This window comes from Megascapheus bottae, chromosome 32 (assembly GCF_031878675.1).
Source record: "Megascapheus bottae isolate mThoBot1 chromosome 32, mThoBot2.hap1, whole genome shotgun sequence".
Classification (NCBI taxonomy): domain Eukaryota; kingdom Metazoa; phylum Chordata; class Mammalia; order Rodentia; family Geomyidae; genus Megascapheus; species Megascapheus bottae.
Window position 1 is genome coordinate 8,280,862 of NC_143540.1, and position 17,785 is coordinate 8,298,646.

The 17,785-nt window shown below is 44.9% G+C and overlaps 2 protein-coding genes across 6 annotated transcripts; both read left to right on the plus strand.

The window, feature by feature from the left end:
- The first annotated feature begins 404 nt into the window (after positions 1-404).
- Spink8 (serine peptidase inhibitor Kazal type 8 (putative)) lies at positions 405-10,477 on the plus strand. Of its 2 annotated transcripts, none has more exons than XM_090323124.1 (7): positions 405-443; positions 3,717-3,849; positions 5,642-5,705; positions 6,973-7,022; positions 7,854-7,975; positions 9,281-9,323; positions 10,313-10,477. In XM_090323124.1, the coding sequence occupies exons 1-7, from the start codon at positions 433-435 to the stop codon at positions 10,322-10,324; spliced, it is 435 nt and encodes a 144-aa protein (XP_090179250.1). In that variant the 5' UTR covers positions 405-432; the 3' UTR covers positions 10,325-10,477. The 2 variants fall into 2 exon arrangements, with proteins under 2 accessions (XP_090179250.1, XP_090179251.1); XM_090323125.1 differs by having other exon boundaries at positions 3,729-3,849.
- A 2,191-nt stretch (positions 10,478-12,668) lies between these two features.
- Positions 12,669-17,588, plus strand: Nme6 (NME/NM23 nucleoside diphosphate kinase 6). Of its 4 annotated transcripts, none has more exons than XM_090323317.1 (7): positions 12,669-12,774; positions 13,006-13,081; positions 14,159-14,256; positions 15,092-15,194; positions 16,076-16,115; positions 16,535-16,695; positions 17,114-17,588. In XM_090323317.1, exons 3-7 carry the CDS (start codon positions 14,167-14,169, stop codon positions 17,263-17,265), a joined length of 546 nt encoding a protein of 181 aa, XP_090179443.1. In that variant the 5' UTR covers positions 12,669-12,774; positions 13,006-13,081; positions 14,159-14,166; the 3' UTR covers positions 17,266-17,588. The 4 variants fall into 4 exon arrangements, with proteins under 4 accessions (XP_090179443.1, XP_090179446.1, XP_090179444.1 ...); XM_090323318.1 differs by lacking the exon at positions 12,669-12,774 and adding an exon at positions 12,835-12,857; XM_090323319.1 differs by lacking the exon at positions 12,669-12,774 and adding an exon at positions 12,867-12,889.
- The last annotated feature ends 197 nt before the right edge of the window (positions 17,589-17,785 follow it).

Sequence of the window (17,785 nt, forward strand, 5' to 3'; positions counted from 1 at the left end):
ATAGGAGAATGATTTTTTCCCCCTACTTTTACGGGAAGAATTAAGCCTTTTTGTGTGTGTGCGTGTGTTTTCTACCAGTATAAGGCAGATCCATCTGAGATACTCCTATCTCCAGTGAACTAGCAAAAAGCCAGAAATAGAGGTCTGACTTAAGTGGGTTAAGTGCCAGCCTGAAGTGAAAAAAAACAAGGGGCAATACCTATGTCCTGAGTTCAAGCTAAACACCAGTGTACATACACACATACACACAGATGGAAAGTCATTCTATCTCTCTTCCCCTCCTCTCTCCCCCCACCCAGTTATATCAGCTTTTCTGTTCTCTCTCCCAGCTATGTCAGCTTTTCTGTTCTATGTCACAATATGAACTGAAGGAATCTTAATCATGTTGACATTCTACTATACAGATGAAGAACATGCTAGCTGGATAACGTCATGATTAGGAGGTAGGAAGTTCTCTGGGTGAATATGAACCAGAGGGGAGGTTAAATATTCAAGTCCCAACCTCGTTTCATGTCTAAAATACTTAATAAGAGTTCTGAAGCCGGGCGCCTTTCATCTTAGCTACTCAGGAGGCTGAGATCTGAGGACTGCAGTTCAAAGCCAGCTTGGGCACTAAAGTCTGGGAGACTCTTATCTCCAATTAACCCCAGAAATCAGATGTGGTGCTGTGGCTCAAGTGGTAAAGTGCTAATCTTGAACAACAACAAAAAAAAAGGGACAGCACCTAGGCTCTGAGTTCAAGTCCCAGTTCTGGAAGCAAAACAAAAAAAGTAAGGAGATGGCCGGGAGTTTGGCCTAGTGGTAGAGTGCCTGCCTGGCATGCACGAAGACCCGGGTTCGATTCCTCGGTACCACATATACATAAAAAAAAGCCAGTAATGGTGCTAAGGCTCAAGTGGTAGAGCTCTAGCCTTGAGAAAGCCCAAGGACAGTGGTCAAGCCCTGAGTTCAAGGCCCAGAACTGGCAAAAAAAAAAAAAAGTAGGAAGAGACAGGGTCACGGATCAAGAGGTAGAACACATTAGCTGAGAAATGGTGGGTCATACCTGTAATTGTAGCTATTCAAGAAGCTAAGACAGGAGGATCCTGGTTCAAAGCCAGTCCAGGCAGGAAAGTCTGTGAGAGACTTTATCTCCAATGAACCATTAGAAAACCAGACGTGATGCTGTGGTTCACAGTGGTAGAGCTCTATCCTTGAGCAAAAGAGCTAAGGGAAAGCATCCAGGCCCTGAGGTCAAACCCCATGACTGACATACCCCATCAAAAAAAAAAAAAAAAAAGTAGAGCTCTTGGTTGGCATGCATAAGACCCTATCTTCAATTTGCAGCATTGCAAAAACAAAATAAATCTCCTAGCTACTCAGGAGGCTGAGGACTGAGGATCAAAGTTCAAAACCAGACAGGGGGCCTGGGAGTTTGGCCTAGTGGTAGAGTTCTTGCCTAGCATGCACAAAGACCCCGGTTCAATTTCTCGGTATTACATACATAGAAAAAAGCCGGAAGTGGTGTTGTGGCTCAAGTGGTAGAGCTCTAGTCTTGAAAAAGTCCAAGGACAGTGCTCAGGCCCTGAGCTCAAGCCCAGAACTGGCACACCAAAAAAAAAAAAAAAGCCAGACAGGGCACTAAAGTCCGTGAGACTTTTATCTCCAATTAACCACCAGAAAACGGAAAGTGGCTCTGTGGCTTAAGGGGTAGGGCGGTAGCCTTGAGCTAAAGAGCTCAGGGACAGCCCAGGCCCAGAGTTCAAACGCCAATACTGACAAAAAAAAAATCAAATAACAAAAACTATAACACTAAGCCTGTCACTGCATTGATTTCTCCCAAACTTTTCTTCATGATTCATCAACACTTTTGGACATAATCAACATTTCCTCTTCCTTAAAATGACGTTAGTTGGGGGGGAGGGAATATGCCCCTTATTGTCTATATCCTTTTTTTTTCTTTTATTGCCAGTCCTGGGGCTTGAACTCAGGGCCTGTCCTCTGTTCCTGAGTGTCTCTGTGCTTGAGTTCTAGTGTTCTACCACTTTGAACCACAGCACCATTTCTGGCTTTTTGGTGGTTAATTGCAGATAAAAGTCTCACAGACTTTCCTGCCCAGGCTGGCTTTGAACTGCAATCCTCAGTGTCTCAACCTTCTGAGTAGCTAGGATGATTGGCGTGAGCCACCAGTGCCCAAGTAAACATTGATTTGTTGCTGTGGTTTCACTGTTTACATAACTATAAATCCCTGGGCATCTAAGATTGGGGAGAAAGAATATGAAATTATTCAGACAAACAGATTTTTCCATGGAACCATAATTCTCTCTGGACAGTGGAATTAGATTTTCTACATGCATTCACTATGGTCTGACGGTATCTGTTTTTTATTATGGAGTATGGCTGCACAATTTCTCTTCTAGTGCCTGTTGATTGACCCTTGGGGCATTTTTATGAGCCACTTGCCATGGTTTATAATAATCAAGACCCAGGATGGAACTTTCTAGAAAATGGGGGAGTGGTGCAGTGGCTCAAGTGGTAGAGGGCTAAGCCTTGAGAAAGCTCAAGGACAGTGCCAGGCCCTGAGTGGCCAAAAAAAAAAAAAAAAACTTTCTAGAAAAGTAATGATATCCCCGCCCCCTTGTCATTACTGCTATATAGATGACGTGATGATCACAGTTCAGCAAGGAAATGAGGTCTGTCTCCCTCAAGTTATAATGTAGCATTTAAGGGCTCCCCACTACAGACAAAGGCTGTCACCTCTGAGCCACGGTCCCAATAGCAGAGCTTAGGTAAGTATATGTATATTTCAGGTACACAGAAATGTTAGAAAAGACATATTACCAACCTGGACTCACGCTTGCAATTCTACCTTAGTCAGGAGGCTGGGATTCGAGGATGGGTCATGGTTCAAAGCCAGCCTCGGTAGAAAAGGCCAGGAGCATGGCCCAGTGGTAGAGTGCTTGCCTAGCATGCATAAAGCTCTGGGTTCAATTCCTTGGTACCACATACCCAGAAATAGCCAGAAGTGGTGCTGTGGCTCAAGTGATAGAATGTTAGCCTTGAGAAAAACCCAAGGACAGTGCTGAGGCTCTGAGTTCTAACCCAGGAAAAATGGAAAACACTAAGAAAGAATAGCCTTAGGTTCAAGCCCTAATACCAGCACACCACTGTGCCTGGCTCACAAAAATAAATAATAAACAAATACAATCAAGGTTTGGGTTTGGTAAAAAAAACAAAAACAAAAACAAAAACAAAAAAAACAGCTAGATTCCAGAATGATAACGACTAACTCATTTTATCATCAGGAAATTGAGATATAGATTCATAAGGCTTAGTATGGAACTGAGAGTTGGAAGAAATGGGTTTGAACTTTATATTTATTATTTCCTGTATGTGGGTGTAGGTTAGTCATGGGGCTTGAATTCAGGCCTTACGCACTGTTCCTGAGCTCTTTTGCTCAAAGCTAGTATTCTACCACTCTGAGTCATAGCACTACTTCCAGTTGTCTGGTGGTTCATTGGTGGTTCATTGGAGATAAGAGTCTCCTGTTGAGAAAGCCCAAAGACAGGCCCTGAGCCCAAGCCCAGGACTGGCCAAAAAAAAAAAAGTCTCCTGGACTTTCCTGCCTGGGCTGGCTTTGAACTGTGATCTTCTGATCTTTACCTCCTAAGAAGCTAGGATTATAGTCGTGACTCACTGGTGCTGGGCTATATTTCCTAATTTTAAAGTTCACTCAGTTTCCCTTCCAGGCACTATAAGGCCAACAAGACAAGTACCTTTAGCCTGGCTGGTTATTTCCTTTTCAAATTGCCAATAAAAAACCTTCTTGTCCAGCCAGTTTTTCAGAGAAACTACAAGAAGTTAAAGCAGGTAAGGCAAACTTATTAATATGCAAGCTTTTGTGTAGGAATTTTTTTAAAGTTGTATTATGTATTGTTTTCACTTAGGAAGGAGTTCTGGGTAGAAGTGATCATAATCTATCACTTATGTTGGAAAAGAAATTTGCAAATAAAATCTCAGTGACATAGACTATTCCTTTGGGAAATCAGTCAAGCAATTCAAGTTAGTCTCTGGTTTTCATTTCAGTAATTGGATTGGTTACTACATTAGGTAATTTGATTGGTTACCCAGGTAACAAACTTACAAAGCGTAAAGAATGTGAGAGCAGATATCTCATCTTGTCCCTTCTCATTTCAAACCATCTGTTGACTTACATGCATCTGCCAGCTTGTTGGTGATTTCCGTCCACCTCTGTGGTAAATAGAAATGCGCTTGCACCCGTGTGTGTGTGTGTGTGTGTGTGTGTGTGTGTGTGTGTGTGTGTGTGTGTGTGTGTGTGTGTGTGTGTGTGTGTGTGTGTGTGTGTGTGTGTGTGTGTGTGTGTGTGTGTGTGTGTGTGTGTGTGTGTGTGTGTGTGTGTGTGTGTGTGTGTTCTCCTGTGCACGTACATGCTTATCCTGGGTTTTGGACTCAGGGTCTGAGTGCTGTCTTTGATTCAAGGCTAACACTCTACAACTTGAGTCAGATATTCTTTAATTAGGCCACTGTCTCCTTCAATAGTTTCTAAAATTCTGTCTTTCCACTAACTTGTTTTGGTGATTTGAACCCAGAACCTCATACTTGCTGGCCACGTACTCTATACTTAAATCATGTCCACAGCTAACATGTTTCTAACATCAATCCTTCCTTCCCTCTTTCCTTTCTTCCTTTTTCTTAACTCCCTCCCTTCCTTCTTCTTCTCCATCTTTTCCTCCTTGCTTTCCTAACATGAAATATAAACAATTTAATAATTTATAATAACTTGTACTGTGGCAAAGTGGAACATTCTTTATCTTAGTAGAAAGCAGATAGTGTCTGAAAAATATCTAACCAAGATACTTTATCTCTGTGTATGCAAGGGATCTCCACAGCTTGTCAACCAACCTTCCAACCTACCTTCCTTCTTTCCTTCCTTCCTTTCTTTGCCAGTCCTGGGGCTTGAACTCAGGGCCTAGGCACTGTCCCTGAGCCTCTTTTTGTTCTCAAGGCTAGCCCTCTACTATTTGAGCCATAGGCCCACATCTGGCTTTTTCTGAGAGGTTTATTGGATATAAAAGTCTCAGGGACTTTTCTGCTTGGGCTGGCTTCAAACAGCAATTCTCAGATCTCAGCCTCCTGAGTAGCCAGGATGAAAGGTGAAAGAGAGCCACTGGTACCTGGCATTCTGCAAAAGCCATCTTTTCCTCTAGAGAACAGAACATAAGCAAAGAGTTACATTTCTCCGGAGAGCACAAGAAGCTACAAGAGTGAGGCTAGAAGGTTCACTGGAGAATAGTCTTTAACATATTGTGGCTTAGGGCATGAGTCTCTTCCACAGAGAGAGCAGTAGTATAAAACTCTAAACAATGGGCCGGGAGTTTGGCCTAGTGGTTAAAGTGCTTGCCTAGCATGCATGAAGACCTAGGTTTGATTCCTCAGTACCACATATATAGAAAAGCAGGAAGTGGTGCTGTGGATCAAGTGGTAGAGCTCTAGCCTTGAGGAAAGCCCAAGGACAGAGCACAGGCTCTGAGTTCAAGCGCCAGACCGGCTAAAAATAAAAGCAATCGAGTCTATAAACAATCAGAGCAGGTTATCTAGGGTTTATATACATACTACCACCCCAGATTGCCTATTTCCACAGCTCATCGGCACCATGAAGGCGGTCGTGGTGCTCGTCCTCTCTGTGTGGACTGCTTTTGCTGTTGGTAAGTTCCACGTCTTTGCTCCATTTGTATTTTCTGCAGTAGATTTTCAGATCATGGGGAAGGGGTTGCTGGAAAGGGGAAGGAAGGTGCCATTCAGGTTTGTGGAACTCTTTATGCTTTCTAAGGAAATTACAATCCAGAGGAATGAAAAGAGTTGATTAGGGGTGGGAGTATGCCTTCGTGCTACAGTGCATGAAGCCCTGGGTTCCATTCCTCAATACCACATACACCGAGAAAAGGTGGAAGTGTGCTGTGGCTCAAGTGGTAGAGTGATACCACTCAGAAAATGAAGCTCAGGGACAGTGCGTAGGCCTTGAGTTCAAACCCCAGGACTGGAGAGGGAGAGAGGGAGAAAAGGTGGGGGAAGAGGAGGAAGGAGGGGGGGTGGGAGGGAGGGAGGGAGAAATGGTTACTTGTCATCCTAGCTACTCAGGAGGCTTAAAGCTGAGGAACAGAGTTCAAAATCAGCTCAGGCTAGAAAGTCTGCGTGAAACTCTCATCTCCACTGAAATGCTGAAACAGAACCAGAAGTGGAGTTGTGGCTCAAGTGGTAAGAGCACTGGCCTTGAGCACGCAAGCTCAGGGAAAGAGCCCAGGATCTGAGTTTATGTCCCAAGATTGACTAAAAGAAAAATATAGATATCTAGATGCATAGAGAGATATCTAGATGCATAGAGAGATATCTAGATGCATAGAGAGATAGATAGCTGGAGTTGGATCCTGACTTACCAAACCTTGGAGTGATTAATCTTTCCAGAATAATACCATGTTATCACCTAGGACGCTGGACCTTGGAAATGTTTATTTCCTGAGTCTATAAGTTTATATATTTTCTCCTCCTTTATTTTTTACCCATCCTGGGGCTTGAACTCAGGGCCTGGGCACTGTCTCTAAGCTTCTTTTGCTCAAGGCTACCACTCTATTACTTTAGCCCTTTCCTATTTCCGGCTCTTTTCTGTGGATATGGTACTGAGGAATTGAACCCAGGACTTCATGCATGCTATAAGGCAAGCACTCTACCACTAAGCCAACCTTCTCTTTTTTTTTTTTTTCCCCCCCAGTCCTGGGCTTGAGCTCAGAGCCTGAGCACTGTCCTTGGACTTTCTCAAGGCTAGAGCTCTACCACTTGAGCCTCAGCACCACTTCTGGCTTTTTTCTATGTATGTGGTACTGAGGAATCGAACCCGGGTCTTCATGCATGCTAGGCAAGCACTTTAACCACTAGGCCAAACTCCCGACCCTCTTTCTCTATCTTTTTATCTTCTAGACTTTCCTCTTCCTCTGGGCTCCAAAGAAGAAAGCTTCCAGGAGACTAAGGTGAGCTCCCCTTCATTGATTCCTAGGAAGAGGATTACTGGACAGGGCCATTTTCCTTGACCAGCTACCATCGTTCTTCTGGGAGGTGGAGAATAGAGAAAAGAGCATTTGTATGAGAGGAACCATCATACACAATGATTTACCAAGTCATCAAAAGCTCACACCTGTCATCTTAGCTATTCAGGAGGCTGAGATCTAAGGATCATGGTTCAAAGCCAGTCCAGGGAGAAAAAAAAAAAAATCAGTGAGAGGCTTATCTTCCATTAACTAGCAAAAAGCCAGAAGTAGAGCTGTGGATCGATGTTTTGATCACCTAGCGTGATCAAAACACAGGTCAGCCTGGACACCAGTGGCTCATGCCTAGGTACTCAAGAGGCTGAGATCTGAGGATTGCAGTTTGAAGCTAGGGCAGACCAGTCCCCAAGACTCTTATCTCCAATAAACTGCTCAGAATAGCAGGAAATGGCACTGTGGTTCAAGTGAGAGCACTAGCCTTGAACCCAAAGAGGCTTAGGGACAGAGTCCAGGCCCTAAGTTCGAACCCTAGTACTGGTGGAAAAACAACAAAAAAACACAGAACACAAGCTGGGCATGGTTGTTCAAGCCTGTAATTCTAGGTGTTTGGAAAAGCAAAGATAGGAGGATTGAGATTGGAGGCCAGCCCAGGCCACGCCCCCCCCAAATAAATAAAATAAAAGTTGGACTGGGAATGTGGCTTCATGGTAGAGTGCTTGCCTAGCATGCCCAAAGCCGGCGTTTTCTATGTATATGGTACTGAGGAATGGAACTAAAGGAAAACCACTGAGGAGGTGTTCTGTGTCTCTTCTTCAGGCCCAATGTTCTAACAACATACATAAGTGCTGGATTCTCCCCTACTTTAAGCCAAGTGAACCCATATGCGGCAGCGACCAGGTCACCTACAGTGGTGAATGTCACCTCTGCTCCAAAATTCTGTAAGTCTTGATTTTTCTTTTTCTTTCCTTTTGGTGGGTCCTGGGACTTGAATTCTGGGTTTGGGCACTGTCTCTGAACTCTTCAACTCAAGGCTAGCATTCTATCACCTTAAGCCACAGTGCCACTTCCAGTTTCTGATGATTCATTGGAGATAAGAGTCCCACAGATTTTCATGCCAGGGCTGGCTTTGAACCGAGATCGTCAGATCTCAGCTTCCTGAGTAGCAAGGATGACAAGCGTGAGCCACTGGAATCCACCTTAAGTCCTGATTTTTCTTCTCCCCTCTATAAGCCAAGAGTTTAAGAATGACCAATGCAACAACAACAACAAAAAAAAAAAAAACAAATAAATAGGGCTGGGAGTGTGGCCTAGTGCTAGAGTACTTGCCTAGCATGCAAGAAGACCCGAGTTCGATTCCTCTGCACCCCACATACATAGAAAAAAGCCAGAAGTGGTGCAGTGGCTCAAGTGGTAGAGCACTACCCTTGAGAAAGTCCAAGGACAGTGCTCAGACCCTGAGCCCAAGCCTAGGACTGGCCAAAAAAAAAAAAATGGCAGCTTATGCCTAGCAACTCAGGATGGTGAAATCTGAGGATCATGGTTCAAAGCCAGCCTAGGCATAAAAGTCCATGAAACTTTTTATCTCTAGTTAGCCACCAAAATGCCACAAGTGGAACTGTGGCCTGTGACTCAAAAGGCAGAATGCTAGCCTTAAGCCAAAAAAAGCTTAGGAATAGTGCTCAGGTGTTGAGGTCAGGCCCTCGAACCAGCATTAAATAAAGGTGACTTTCATAGCTCCTTTCCTATATTATCCATTAGGCCTCCCCTGAACTCTTAAGTTTTCAGTTTGCTCCTCCATTTTTTAATTAAATTTTTGGTACCAGTACTGACTGGGGCTTGACTTAGGGCTAGTGTTCTACCACTTGAGCCAAAGCTCTACTTCCAGATCTTTTCATGAAAATAGTCTGGAGTAGGAATATGGCTTAGTGGTAGAGTGCTTGCCTAGCATGCATGAAGCCCTGGGTTCGATTCCTCAGTATGAAATACATAGAAAAGGCCTGTAGTGGTTTTGTGGTTCAAGTGGAAGAGCTCTAGTCTTGAGAAAGCCCAAGGACAGTGCTCAGGCCCCAAGTTCATGCACCAGAACTGGCAAAATAAAATAAATAAAACATGAATTCACAGGTGATGAATTAGCAGGTTTCCTCTTCAAAGTCAACCCAAGATTACAAATAAAAGTTAATCATACCTTTTTATGGCATATGCAAAGAACAAAAGTAATTTTCTCAAAATGCAATTTCTTTCAGATATGAAGGGTTTAACATCACTAAGCAGCATGATGGATCATGTGTAAGTAAAGTTATTTTTCTTTTAGTAGTATGTTAAAGCTCACTGTTGCAGGGTGCCAGTCCCTCACGCCTATCATCCTAGCTACTCAGGAGGCTGAGATCTGAGGATCACAGTTCAAAACCAACCTGAGCATGAAAGTCCTTGAGACGCTTATCTCCAATTAACCACCAGAAAATGGAAGTGGCACTGTGACTCAAGTGGTAGCTCGCTAGCATTAAGCTGAGGAGCTCAGGGACAGCACCCAAGCACAGAATTCAAGCCCCATGACCGACCCAAAAAAAATTTTTTTTCAACATACATTAAAGACAGTAATATATTAAAGGTCCTATATCTGTCATATAGATTTAATAAACTGTGAAGTATTTGTCACATTGTCTCCATGACTTCCATGAGACTCTTATCTCTAGTTAACTATCAGAAAACTGGAAGTGGGGCTGAGGCTCAAGTGGCAGAGTTCTAGCCTCGAGCTGAAGAACTCAGGGACAGCACCCAGGCCCATAATGACAAAAAAAAGTCTCATTGGACTTTCCTGCCTCAGCTGGATTTGAACCCAGATCCTCATCTCAGCCTCTTGAGTACCTAGGATAACAGGCATGAGCCATGTGTGTCCAGGTTTCCCTTAACTTTTTCATCCAAGGCTGGCCTTCTACCATTTGAGCCACAACTCTACTTCCAATTATTTGTTAGTTAACCAGATAAATGGCTCTCAGACTTTTGGCCTAGCTGGCCTCAAATCTTAATCCTTACATCTCAGCCTCCTGAGAAGCTAGGATTATAGGTGTGAGTCACTAGTGCTGGACTCTTGCTTTCTTCTACTCTCAACTTTTTTTTTTTTTAACCTCTCCAATGAAAATAGAATGTCTCATCTGTCTTAATGCAGAGAAGAGTTGCTTAGCATTCCTGTTGCTAGCCCATGGGTAAAGCTTACCAATATGGTAGCTTTTCATTTCACCAAATCTAATTTCTCTAAACAAGCATTTCTCTTACAGAAAAACTCCTGAACTTACTGAGTCTTCAGATGGTCAAATGAAGCACAGTGGTGAACGCCTCAAGAATATCCTGTTTTGAAGAGAATTCTCACACTGGAAGAAACCAATACTTATGATCAGATTCATTAATATGCTTTTTTGAATAAAATGATTCTTAGTAGAAAACCTGGCTGGAAAATGGTTCCCTGGTTAACTTTTAAATGTGTGTGTGTGTGTGTGTGTGTATACATATATATTAGATTTATAGTTTCATCCCCAAACTGTATGAGTTGTGATCACTGAAATATAAAAAGATGGGGGTTGGGAGGCAATGACTTGGGTAACAGAGCATTAGCCAATGAACAAAAATGTCATATTGACAGAGTGCTTGCCTAGCATGCATGAAACCCTGGGTTTGATTCTTCAAAACCACATAAACAGAAAAAGCCAGAAGTAGTGATGTAGCTCAAGTGGTAGAGTGCCAGCCTTGAACAAAAGAAGCTCAGGGACAGTGTCAAACCCCAGGACTGGCAAAAAGAAAATGTGAATCTACACTGAGCACTGATTGCTCACACCTATAATCCTAGCTATAAAGAAGCTGAAATCTGAGGATCATGTTTCAAAGCCAGCCTCAGCAAAAAAGTCCATGAGACCCTTATCTCCAACAAACCATTAGAAAACCAGAAGTGGTTCTAGTGACTGATCACTAGCCTTGAGTAGAAGAACTCAGGGACAGAAACCACAACCACTGCCCCCTACCCCCAAAAAGAGGTTGAATCCTATTCTCAGACAAATATAAGTATATAAATATATGGAAGAGATAAGGTCTCTAAACAGTAGCAATATTTGTAAGACTTTTTGTTGTTTTTTTTGGCCAGTCCTGGGCCTTGAACTCAGGGCCTGATCACTCTCTGTCCTTGGGCTTTCCTCAAAGCTCGAACTCTACCACTTGATCCACCACTTTCAGCTTTTTTCTAGGTATGTGGTACTGAGGAATCAAACCTGGGTCTCCAAGCATGCTAGGCAAGCACTCTACCACCAAGCCAAACTCCAGGCCATTGTAAGACTTACTTAAAGATAAAGGTCTTTGACCATACGTCTTGTGACTTCAATATATAACTTTCAGTATGTCAGTGTCTGGTTACATAACTTTTGCACTCTACCACTAAGCCAAACTCCCGCCCCTCACTTGGCTCTTTCCTTTCCATTTCTTTCTCTTTTTTGCGAGTCCTGGGGCTTGAATTCAGGACCTAGGTACAATCCCTGAGTTGCTCAAGAATAACATTCTACTACTTGAGCCACAGCACCACTTCTGGCTCTTTTTGTGTATGTGGAATCAAACCAAGAGTTTGAAGCGAGGCCAGCACTCTTTAAGTTCCACTTCCAGCCTTTTGCTGGTTAAATGGAGGCTGAAAGTCTCAGGGATTTTCCTGTCCCGGTCTGGCTTCAAACAGCAATCTTCAGAACTCAGCCTCCTGTGTAGCTAGAATTATAGGCATGAGCACTGGTGCCTAGCTGGGCTTTTATCACCCCCCCCTCCTCAAAAAAAAAAAAAAGTCGGAAGTGAAGCTGTGATTCAAGTGGTAAAGTGCTACCCTTGGGTAAATGCCTGCGCCCAGGCCCTGAGTTCAAGCCCCGGGACGGGCACACATACACAGTGAAACACATACAAATCCTCTACCTTCCAAAAGACACTGAGACTACTTACACGGGGTGCAAACACAACATAAAACTGTAGTAAGTGGGCCGGGAGTTTGGCCTAGTGGTTAAAGTGCTTGCCTAGCATGCATGAAGACCCGGGTTCGATTCCTTGGTACCCCACATACATAGCAAAAAGCCTGAAGTGGTGCTGAGGCTCAAGTGGTAGAGCTCTAGCCTTGAGAAAGTCCAAGGACAGTGCTCAGGCCCTGAGCTCAAGCCCAGGACTGGCAAAAAATAAAAAAGCCAGTATTAAGTGAAGAAAATCACACACTCACATGCCGTATCTTCCAGGCACACGGGGTACAAAGGGAATATTAATTTTTCTTTTTTGGCGGGTCATGGGACGTGAACTCTGGGCCTGAGCGCTGTCCCTGAGCTCTTCAGCTCCGGGCTACCGCCCTACCCCTCGAGCCCCACCTCCAGTCTTCTGAAATGTGTTTAGACATAGGTAAGTGAAGAACATAAGAGAACGAAGAGTAAAAATAATAAATAACGAGAAAGGAGTTTCCGGATAACCCATTCAAACCCCGCGGAGGGGACGCCCCTTCCGTCTCACTCGACTTCCGGTCTCGCGCACCACCGCCACTTCCGACTTCCGGTTTGACCAGGGCGGCCTCACGCCGCTGCTAAGCAACCGTGCAAGGACCCTTCTCTCCTTCCTATAGAACGTCTCCCAGCCTTAGGCTGCCCGGCTGAATGCCTGAAGGACCGGAAGGTCCTCACGGAAGCTAACTAGCGCAGTGCCTGATGGCCTGACGCCGCCCGGGGTGGGGAAGAACCAGGTGAACCCGCTTAGCTGTGGTGTGGATACGGGGGGCCGGGGAGGAGGGGGTAGGGGGGGTGGAAGATGACGCGCCTCGGGGGCGTGAGTGGCTCAGCCACCGGGGTTGGGACGGGGTGGGGTTTAGGGTTCCCTCCCGCCTCCCTGCAGCCTGTGGAAGGGTTTTGGGGGTGTCTAGGGTAGAGGGATGTGGAAAGGCCTAGGCAACTAATAAAACTTGTCATTTTGCCAGGCACTTTGGCTCACAGCTAACACCCTAGTGACGCAGGAGGCGGAGATCTGAGGATCGCGGTTCGAAACCAGCCTGGGCAAGAAAAAAATCTGAGCCACTAGTTCCATTTAATCCTCTCCCCCCCCCAAAAAAAAAATCAGAAGTGGAGCTGTGGTTCAAATAGTAAAAGCACTAACTAGCTTTGGGGGGGGGGCGGTTCAGGGACAAAGCCGAGGTCCCGAGTTCAAACCCCAAGGATTGAACACACACAATTATAATTTGCCAATGGGATGACCTTTTAAGTGGAGCATATAAATTGAGCCATATTTCTCGACTTGACATTTGTAAAGCCAGGAACCCAGGTCACTTACCTGACACTGGGGAAAGTTCTGCATCTTCTCTGAACGGGGCTGACTCCTTAGCTGCCAGGCCTTAAAAGAGAGCAGGTTCAAAGCAGCAAAGAGTAATGAGAGCTAGCTGTGGGAGGGGCCCTCTGCACGTGGAATCAAGGGTATAATGCGTGAAAACTATCTCTGATTTCATGAAGCTGGTCTTTTTTTTTTTTTTTTTTTGACAGTCCTAGGGCCTGAACTCAGGGCCTGGGCACTGTCCTTGAGCTTTCTCAAGGCTAGCACTCTACCACTTGAGCCATAGCTCCACTTCTGGCTTTTTCTGTGTATGTGGTATTGAGGAATCGAACCCAGGGCTTCCTGTATGCTAGGCAAGTACTCTACCACCAAGCCACATTCCCAGTTCCCCTAAACTCTTTTTGCTCTGCCACTTTGAGCCACAGCTTTACTTCCAGTTTTCTGATGGCTCATTGGAGAAAAGGGTCTCATGGACTTTCCTACCCAGGCTGGCTTTAAATCCTGATCATCAGACCTCCGCCTCCTGAGCAGCTAGAATGACAGGTGCGAGCCATCAGAGCCCCCTGAGAAACTGTATTTCTTAGGAGGAGGTAAGTAGAGGATGCTCATACAAGAAAGAGAAGTGGTAGAAGTGCCACACTTTAGGCAAGCAAATAATTCATAGCACCTTGGAATGTACCTATCAGATTCTTTGAGAATGTCAGGAGGGTGGACCCTGGCTGGTTTGCAATGTCTCAATGGGCTTCTAGAGGAGGGAGAGATGAGTTCATCCCTGGTGGCTGTCTCATATGGCTTTCTGATGGCAGGAATTGAAATGAGCTCCATCTTGCGAAGCCCTGGGGCTCTCCAACTCACCCTAGCCTTGATCAAGCCTGATGCAGTCGCTCATCCACTGATTCTAGAGGTAAGAATTGGATTTCCAAGGGGCCAGGAGCATGGCCTAGTGGTAGAGTGCTTGCCTAGCATCCACGAAGCACTGAGTTCAATTCCTCAGTACCACATACGCAGAAAAAGCCAGAACTGGTGCTGTGGTTAAAGTGGTAGAGTGCTAGGCTTGAGTGAAAAAGCTCAATGACAGTGCACAGGCCCTGAGTTCAAGGCCTGGGCTCAATAAATAAATAAATAAATGAATGAATGAATGAATGAATGAAAGGAAAGGGTTCTAGTAGCCCCTGGAAGGGGCATATCCCCAGAAACACTGAATTTCTTCAACCAGGCCCTTGCTCCTAATATTTCCACAGCCCCAAGAATGCCCTTATCTGGGTCTCTAGCCTTCGGTGCCTTGAGGTTTACGAAAACATCGAAGATTCAGAACACACTACTAATGGGATGACCTTTCAAGCTCTGAACTTGAGCGTGGGGTGGGGGTGGGGAAGAACAGAGAAAGGGAGTCCTCACTGTGTCTGTATCAGCACAGGTGTTGGTTGCTTTTTTTTTTTTTTTTTTTTTAAATCCTGATTTGTGGATTTGTTGGTCATGGGACTTCAACTCAGGACCTGAATGCTATCTCTGAGCTTTTTTTGCTCAAGGCCATCACTCTACCACTTGAACCACAGCTCCACTTCCCATTTTCTGGTGGTTCTTTGGAGATAAGAGTCTTTTGGACTTTACTGGTTGGGCTGGCTTGGAACTGGGATCCTCAGATCTTAGCCTCCTGAGTAGCTAGGATTACAGGTGTGAGCCACCAGTGGCCCAGCTTAATCCTAATTGATTTTTATCTTTGGATGGTATTGATCCAGGCTATTCATGAGCAGATTCTGAGCAACAAGTTCCTTATTATACGAATGAAAGAACTACTATGGAGAAAGGAAGATTGCCAGAGGTTTTACCGAGAACATGAAGGTAAGACCAATAGTCCCCTGAATGAAAAGCTTCATAACCCTAAAAGGTCTGTAAAAGAATATTTCCCAGCTGGGAGTTTGGCCTAGTGGTAGAGTGCTTGCCTAGTATGCACGAAGACCCGGGTTAGATTCCTTGGTACCACATACCTAGGGAAAAAAAAAGCCAGAAGTGGTGCTGTGGCTCAAGTGGTAGAGCTCTAGCCTTGAGAAAGTCCAAGGACAGTGCTCAGGCCCTGAATTCAAGCCCAGGATGTGCTTGCCTAGCATTCATGAAGCCTTGATTCAATTCCTCAGTACCCCATGCTCAGAAAAAGCCACTGACAACCAACCACACAAACTTTCCTGTCCTGATGTTAATATCAGTAATTATATTTAATTAATCAGACATTGTCTGCATGCTCATTAGTCCATTTACTTCTTCCAGTAAAAATTCCAAAAAAAAAAAAGGCCAGGAGCATGGCCTACTGGTAGAGTGCTTGCCCAGCATGGAAGAAGCTCTGGGCTTGATTCCCCTGTACCATATACACAGAAAAGGCTGGAAGTGGTGCTGTGGCTCAAGTAGTAGAGCACTAACCTTGAGAAAGCTCAAGGACAGTACCCAGGCCCGAGTTTTAAGATTTATCCAAAACCAGATTATAAGTAATAGAGACTGTATTCAGATTAGAAATATGATGTTCCAAAGTCCCTCTCTCTCTCGCGCTCCCCCCCCCCTCTCTCTCTCTCTCTCTCTCTCTCTCTCTCTCTCTCTCTCTCTCTCTCTCCCTCTCTCCCTCTCTCTCCCTCTCCCTCTCTTACTAGTTACTATTTTCAGTAAGGAGACAGAGTATAAACAGTTTTCTTGCAGGTAGCATTATCCTGATGAAATTTATTCTCTCTTTGCAGGGCGGTTTTTTTATCAGCGGCTCGTAGAGTTCATGGCCAGGTACTTGGTAATTTTGGTACCAGCATCTTTATCCATTGCAAAATGGCTCCATAAATTGTATTGTTCATTCATTTTTGTTTTTTCCAGTCCTGGGGCTTGAATTCAGGGTCTGGGCACTGTCCCTGAGCTGCTCTTGCTCAAGGCTAGCACTCTACCACTTGAGCCACAAGCACTACTTCTGGCTTTTTCTGTGAATGTGGTACTGAGGAATCGAACCCAGGGCTTAGTGCATGCTAGGTAAGCACTCTGCCACTCAGCCACATTCCTAGCCCATCACTTTTGTTTTGAAGTAGTACTGGTATCAGCCAGAAAGGAAACAAAAGAGAAAAACAAAAAACAAATCTCTCAAAGTCGTCTAGTAGTCACAGTTTGGTGGCACACTGGGTGATCACACTTCTCACGTGAAGTTTTATTTATAGTGGGCCAATCCGAGCCTACATCCTTGCCCACAAAGATGCCATCCAGCTCTGGAGGACATTAATGGGACCGACCAGAGTGTTTCGAGCACGCCATACAGCCCCAGATACTATCCGTGGGAGTTTTGGCCTCACAGATACCCGTAACACCACCCATGGCTCAGGTGAGTCTACCTCGCTTTGTCCACAGCCACAGATAAGAATGAATGTTTTCAGGTGGGTGAGCTGGGCCTATTATTTTTTATTTGTCTATGTATCTGTCTTTCTATTTATTTGCAACAGCCTCCAGTCATATTGTGCAGGCAAATGCACGATCTTCCTATTTCCACCTCCTAATCACTTTCTCTGTCTTTTTTTTTTTTTTTTTGCCAGTCCTGGGCTTGAGCTCAGGGCCTGAGCACTGTCCTTGGACTTTCTCAAGGCTAGAGCTCTACCACTTGAGCCTCAGCACCACTTCTGGCTTTTTTCTATGTATGTGGTACCGAGGAATCGAACCCGGGTCTTCATGCATGCTAGGCAAGCACTTTAACCACTAGGCCAAACTCCCGGCCCTCACTTTCTCTGTCTTACCTCCCCTTACAGACTCTGTGGTTTCAGCCAGCAGAGAGATCGCAGCATTCTTCCCCGAGTTCAATGAAGCACGCTGGTATGAGGAGGACGAGCCACGGTTACGCTACAGTGCAGAGGGAAGCGGGCACTGCACCCCTGACTCAGGATTCGTGGGAGCAGCCTGATGGAAGACGAGTCACTCTCTGGGGGAAAAACAAAACAAAAAAAACACCTTTTCTCACAGGCCTCCAGGACCATTCTTCTAGGACTAGAAACGCCAAGAATCATGGCACCATCTTTGCTTAGAGTGTCTAGCTCATCACTGCCCACCCTCTAGACTCTCGCTGTCTACCTCTTCTCTAGAATGTTCATGGGGAGTTAAGAAGGATGGTGATTCTTCCTTTTGCTAGGAACTATTCTCTCTTCTCAAGTAGGAGCTGGCTTCATTGTCTTGCCTGGAGAAGGCTGTCCTAATAAACTCAGTGTCTTATTGAATCCTCCAGGTTTTGAGTACTATTTTCTTTTTTTTTTTGGGGGGGGGAGGTCAGTCATGGGACTTGAACTCAGGGCCTGAGCACTATTTTACTGAGGTGTTTTTTTTTTTTTTTTTGCCAGTCCTAGGCTTGGGCTCAGGGCTAGGGCTCTACCACTTGAGCCACAGCATCACTTCTGGCTTTTTGCTACATATGCGGTACCGAGGAATCA

Coding starts and splice junctions, on each gene's coding strand:
- Spink8 (XM_090323124.1), top strand. Junction 7,023..7,853: donor AAAGCTTCCAGGAGACTAAG/GTGAGCTCCCCT, acceptor TCTCTTCTTCAG/GCCCAATGTTCTAACAACAT. Junction 7,976..9,280: donor CACCTCTGCTCCAAAATTCT/GTAAGTCTTGAT, acceptor AATTTCTTTCAG/ATATGAAGGGTTTAACATCA.
- Nme6 (XM_090323317.1), top strand. CDS start 14,167: ATGAGCTCCATCTTGCGAAGCCCTGGGGCTCTCCAACTCACCCTAGCC. Junction 15,195..16,075: donor GTTTTACCGAGAACATGAAG/GTAAGACCAATA, acceptor CTCTCTTTGCAG/GGCGGTTTTTTTATCAGCGG. Junction 16,116..16,534: donor CTCGTAGAGTTCATGGCCAG/GTACTTGGTAAT, acceptor TTTTATTTATAG/TGGGCCAATCCGAGCCTACA.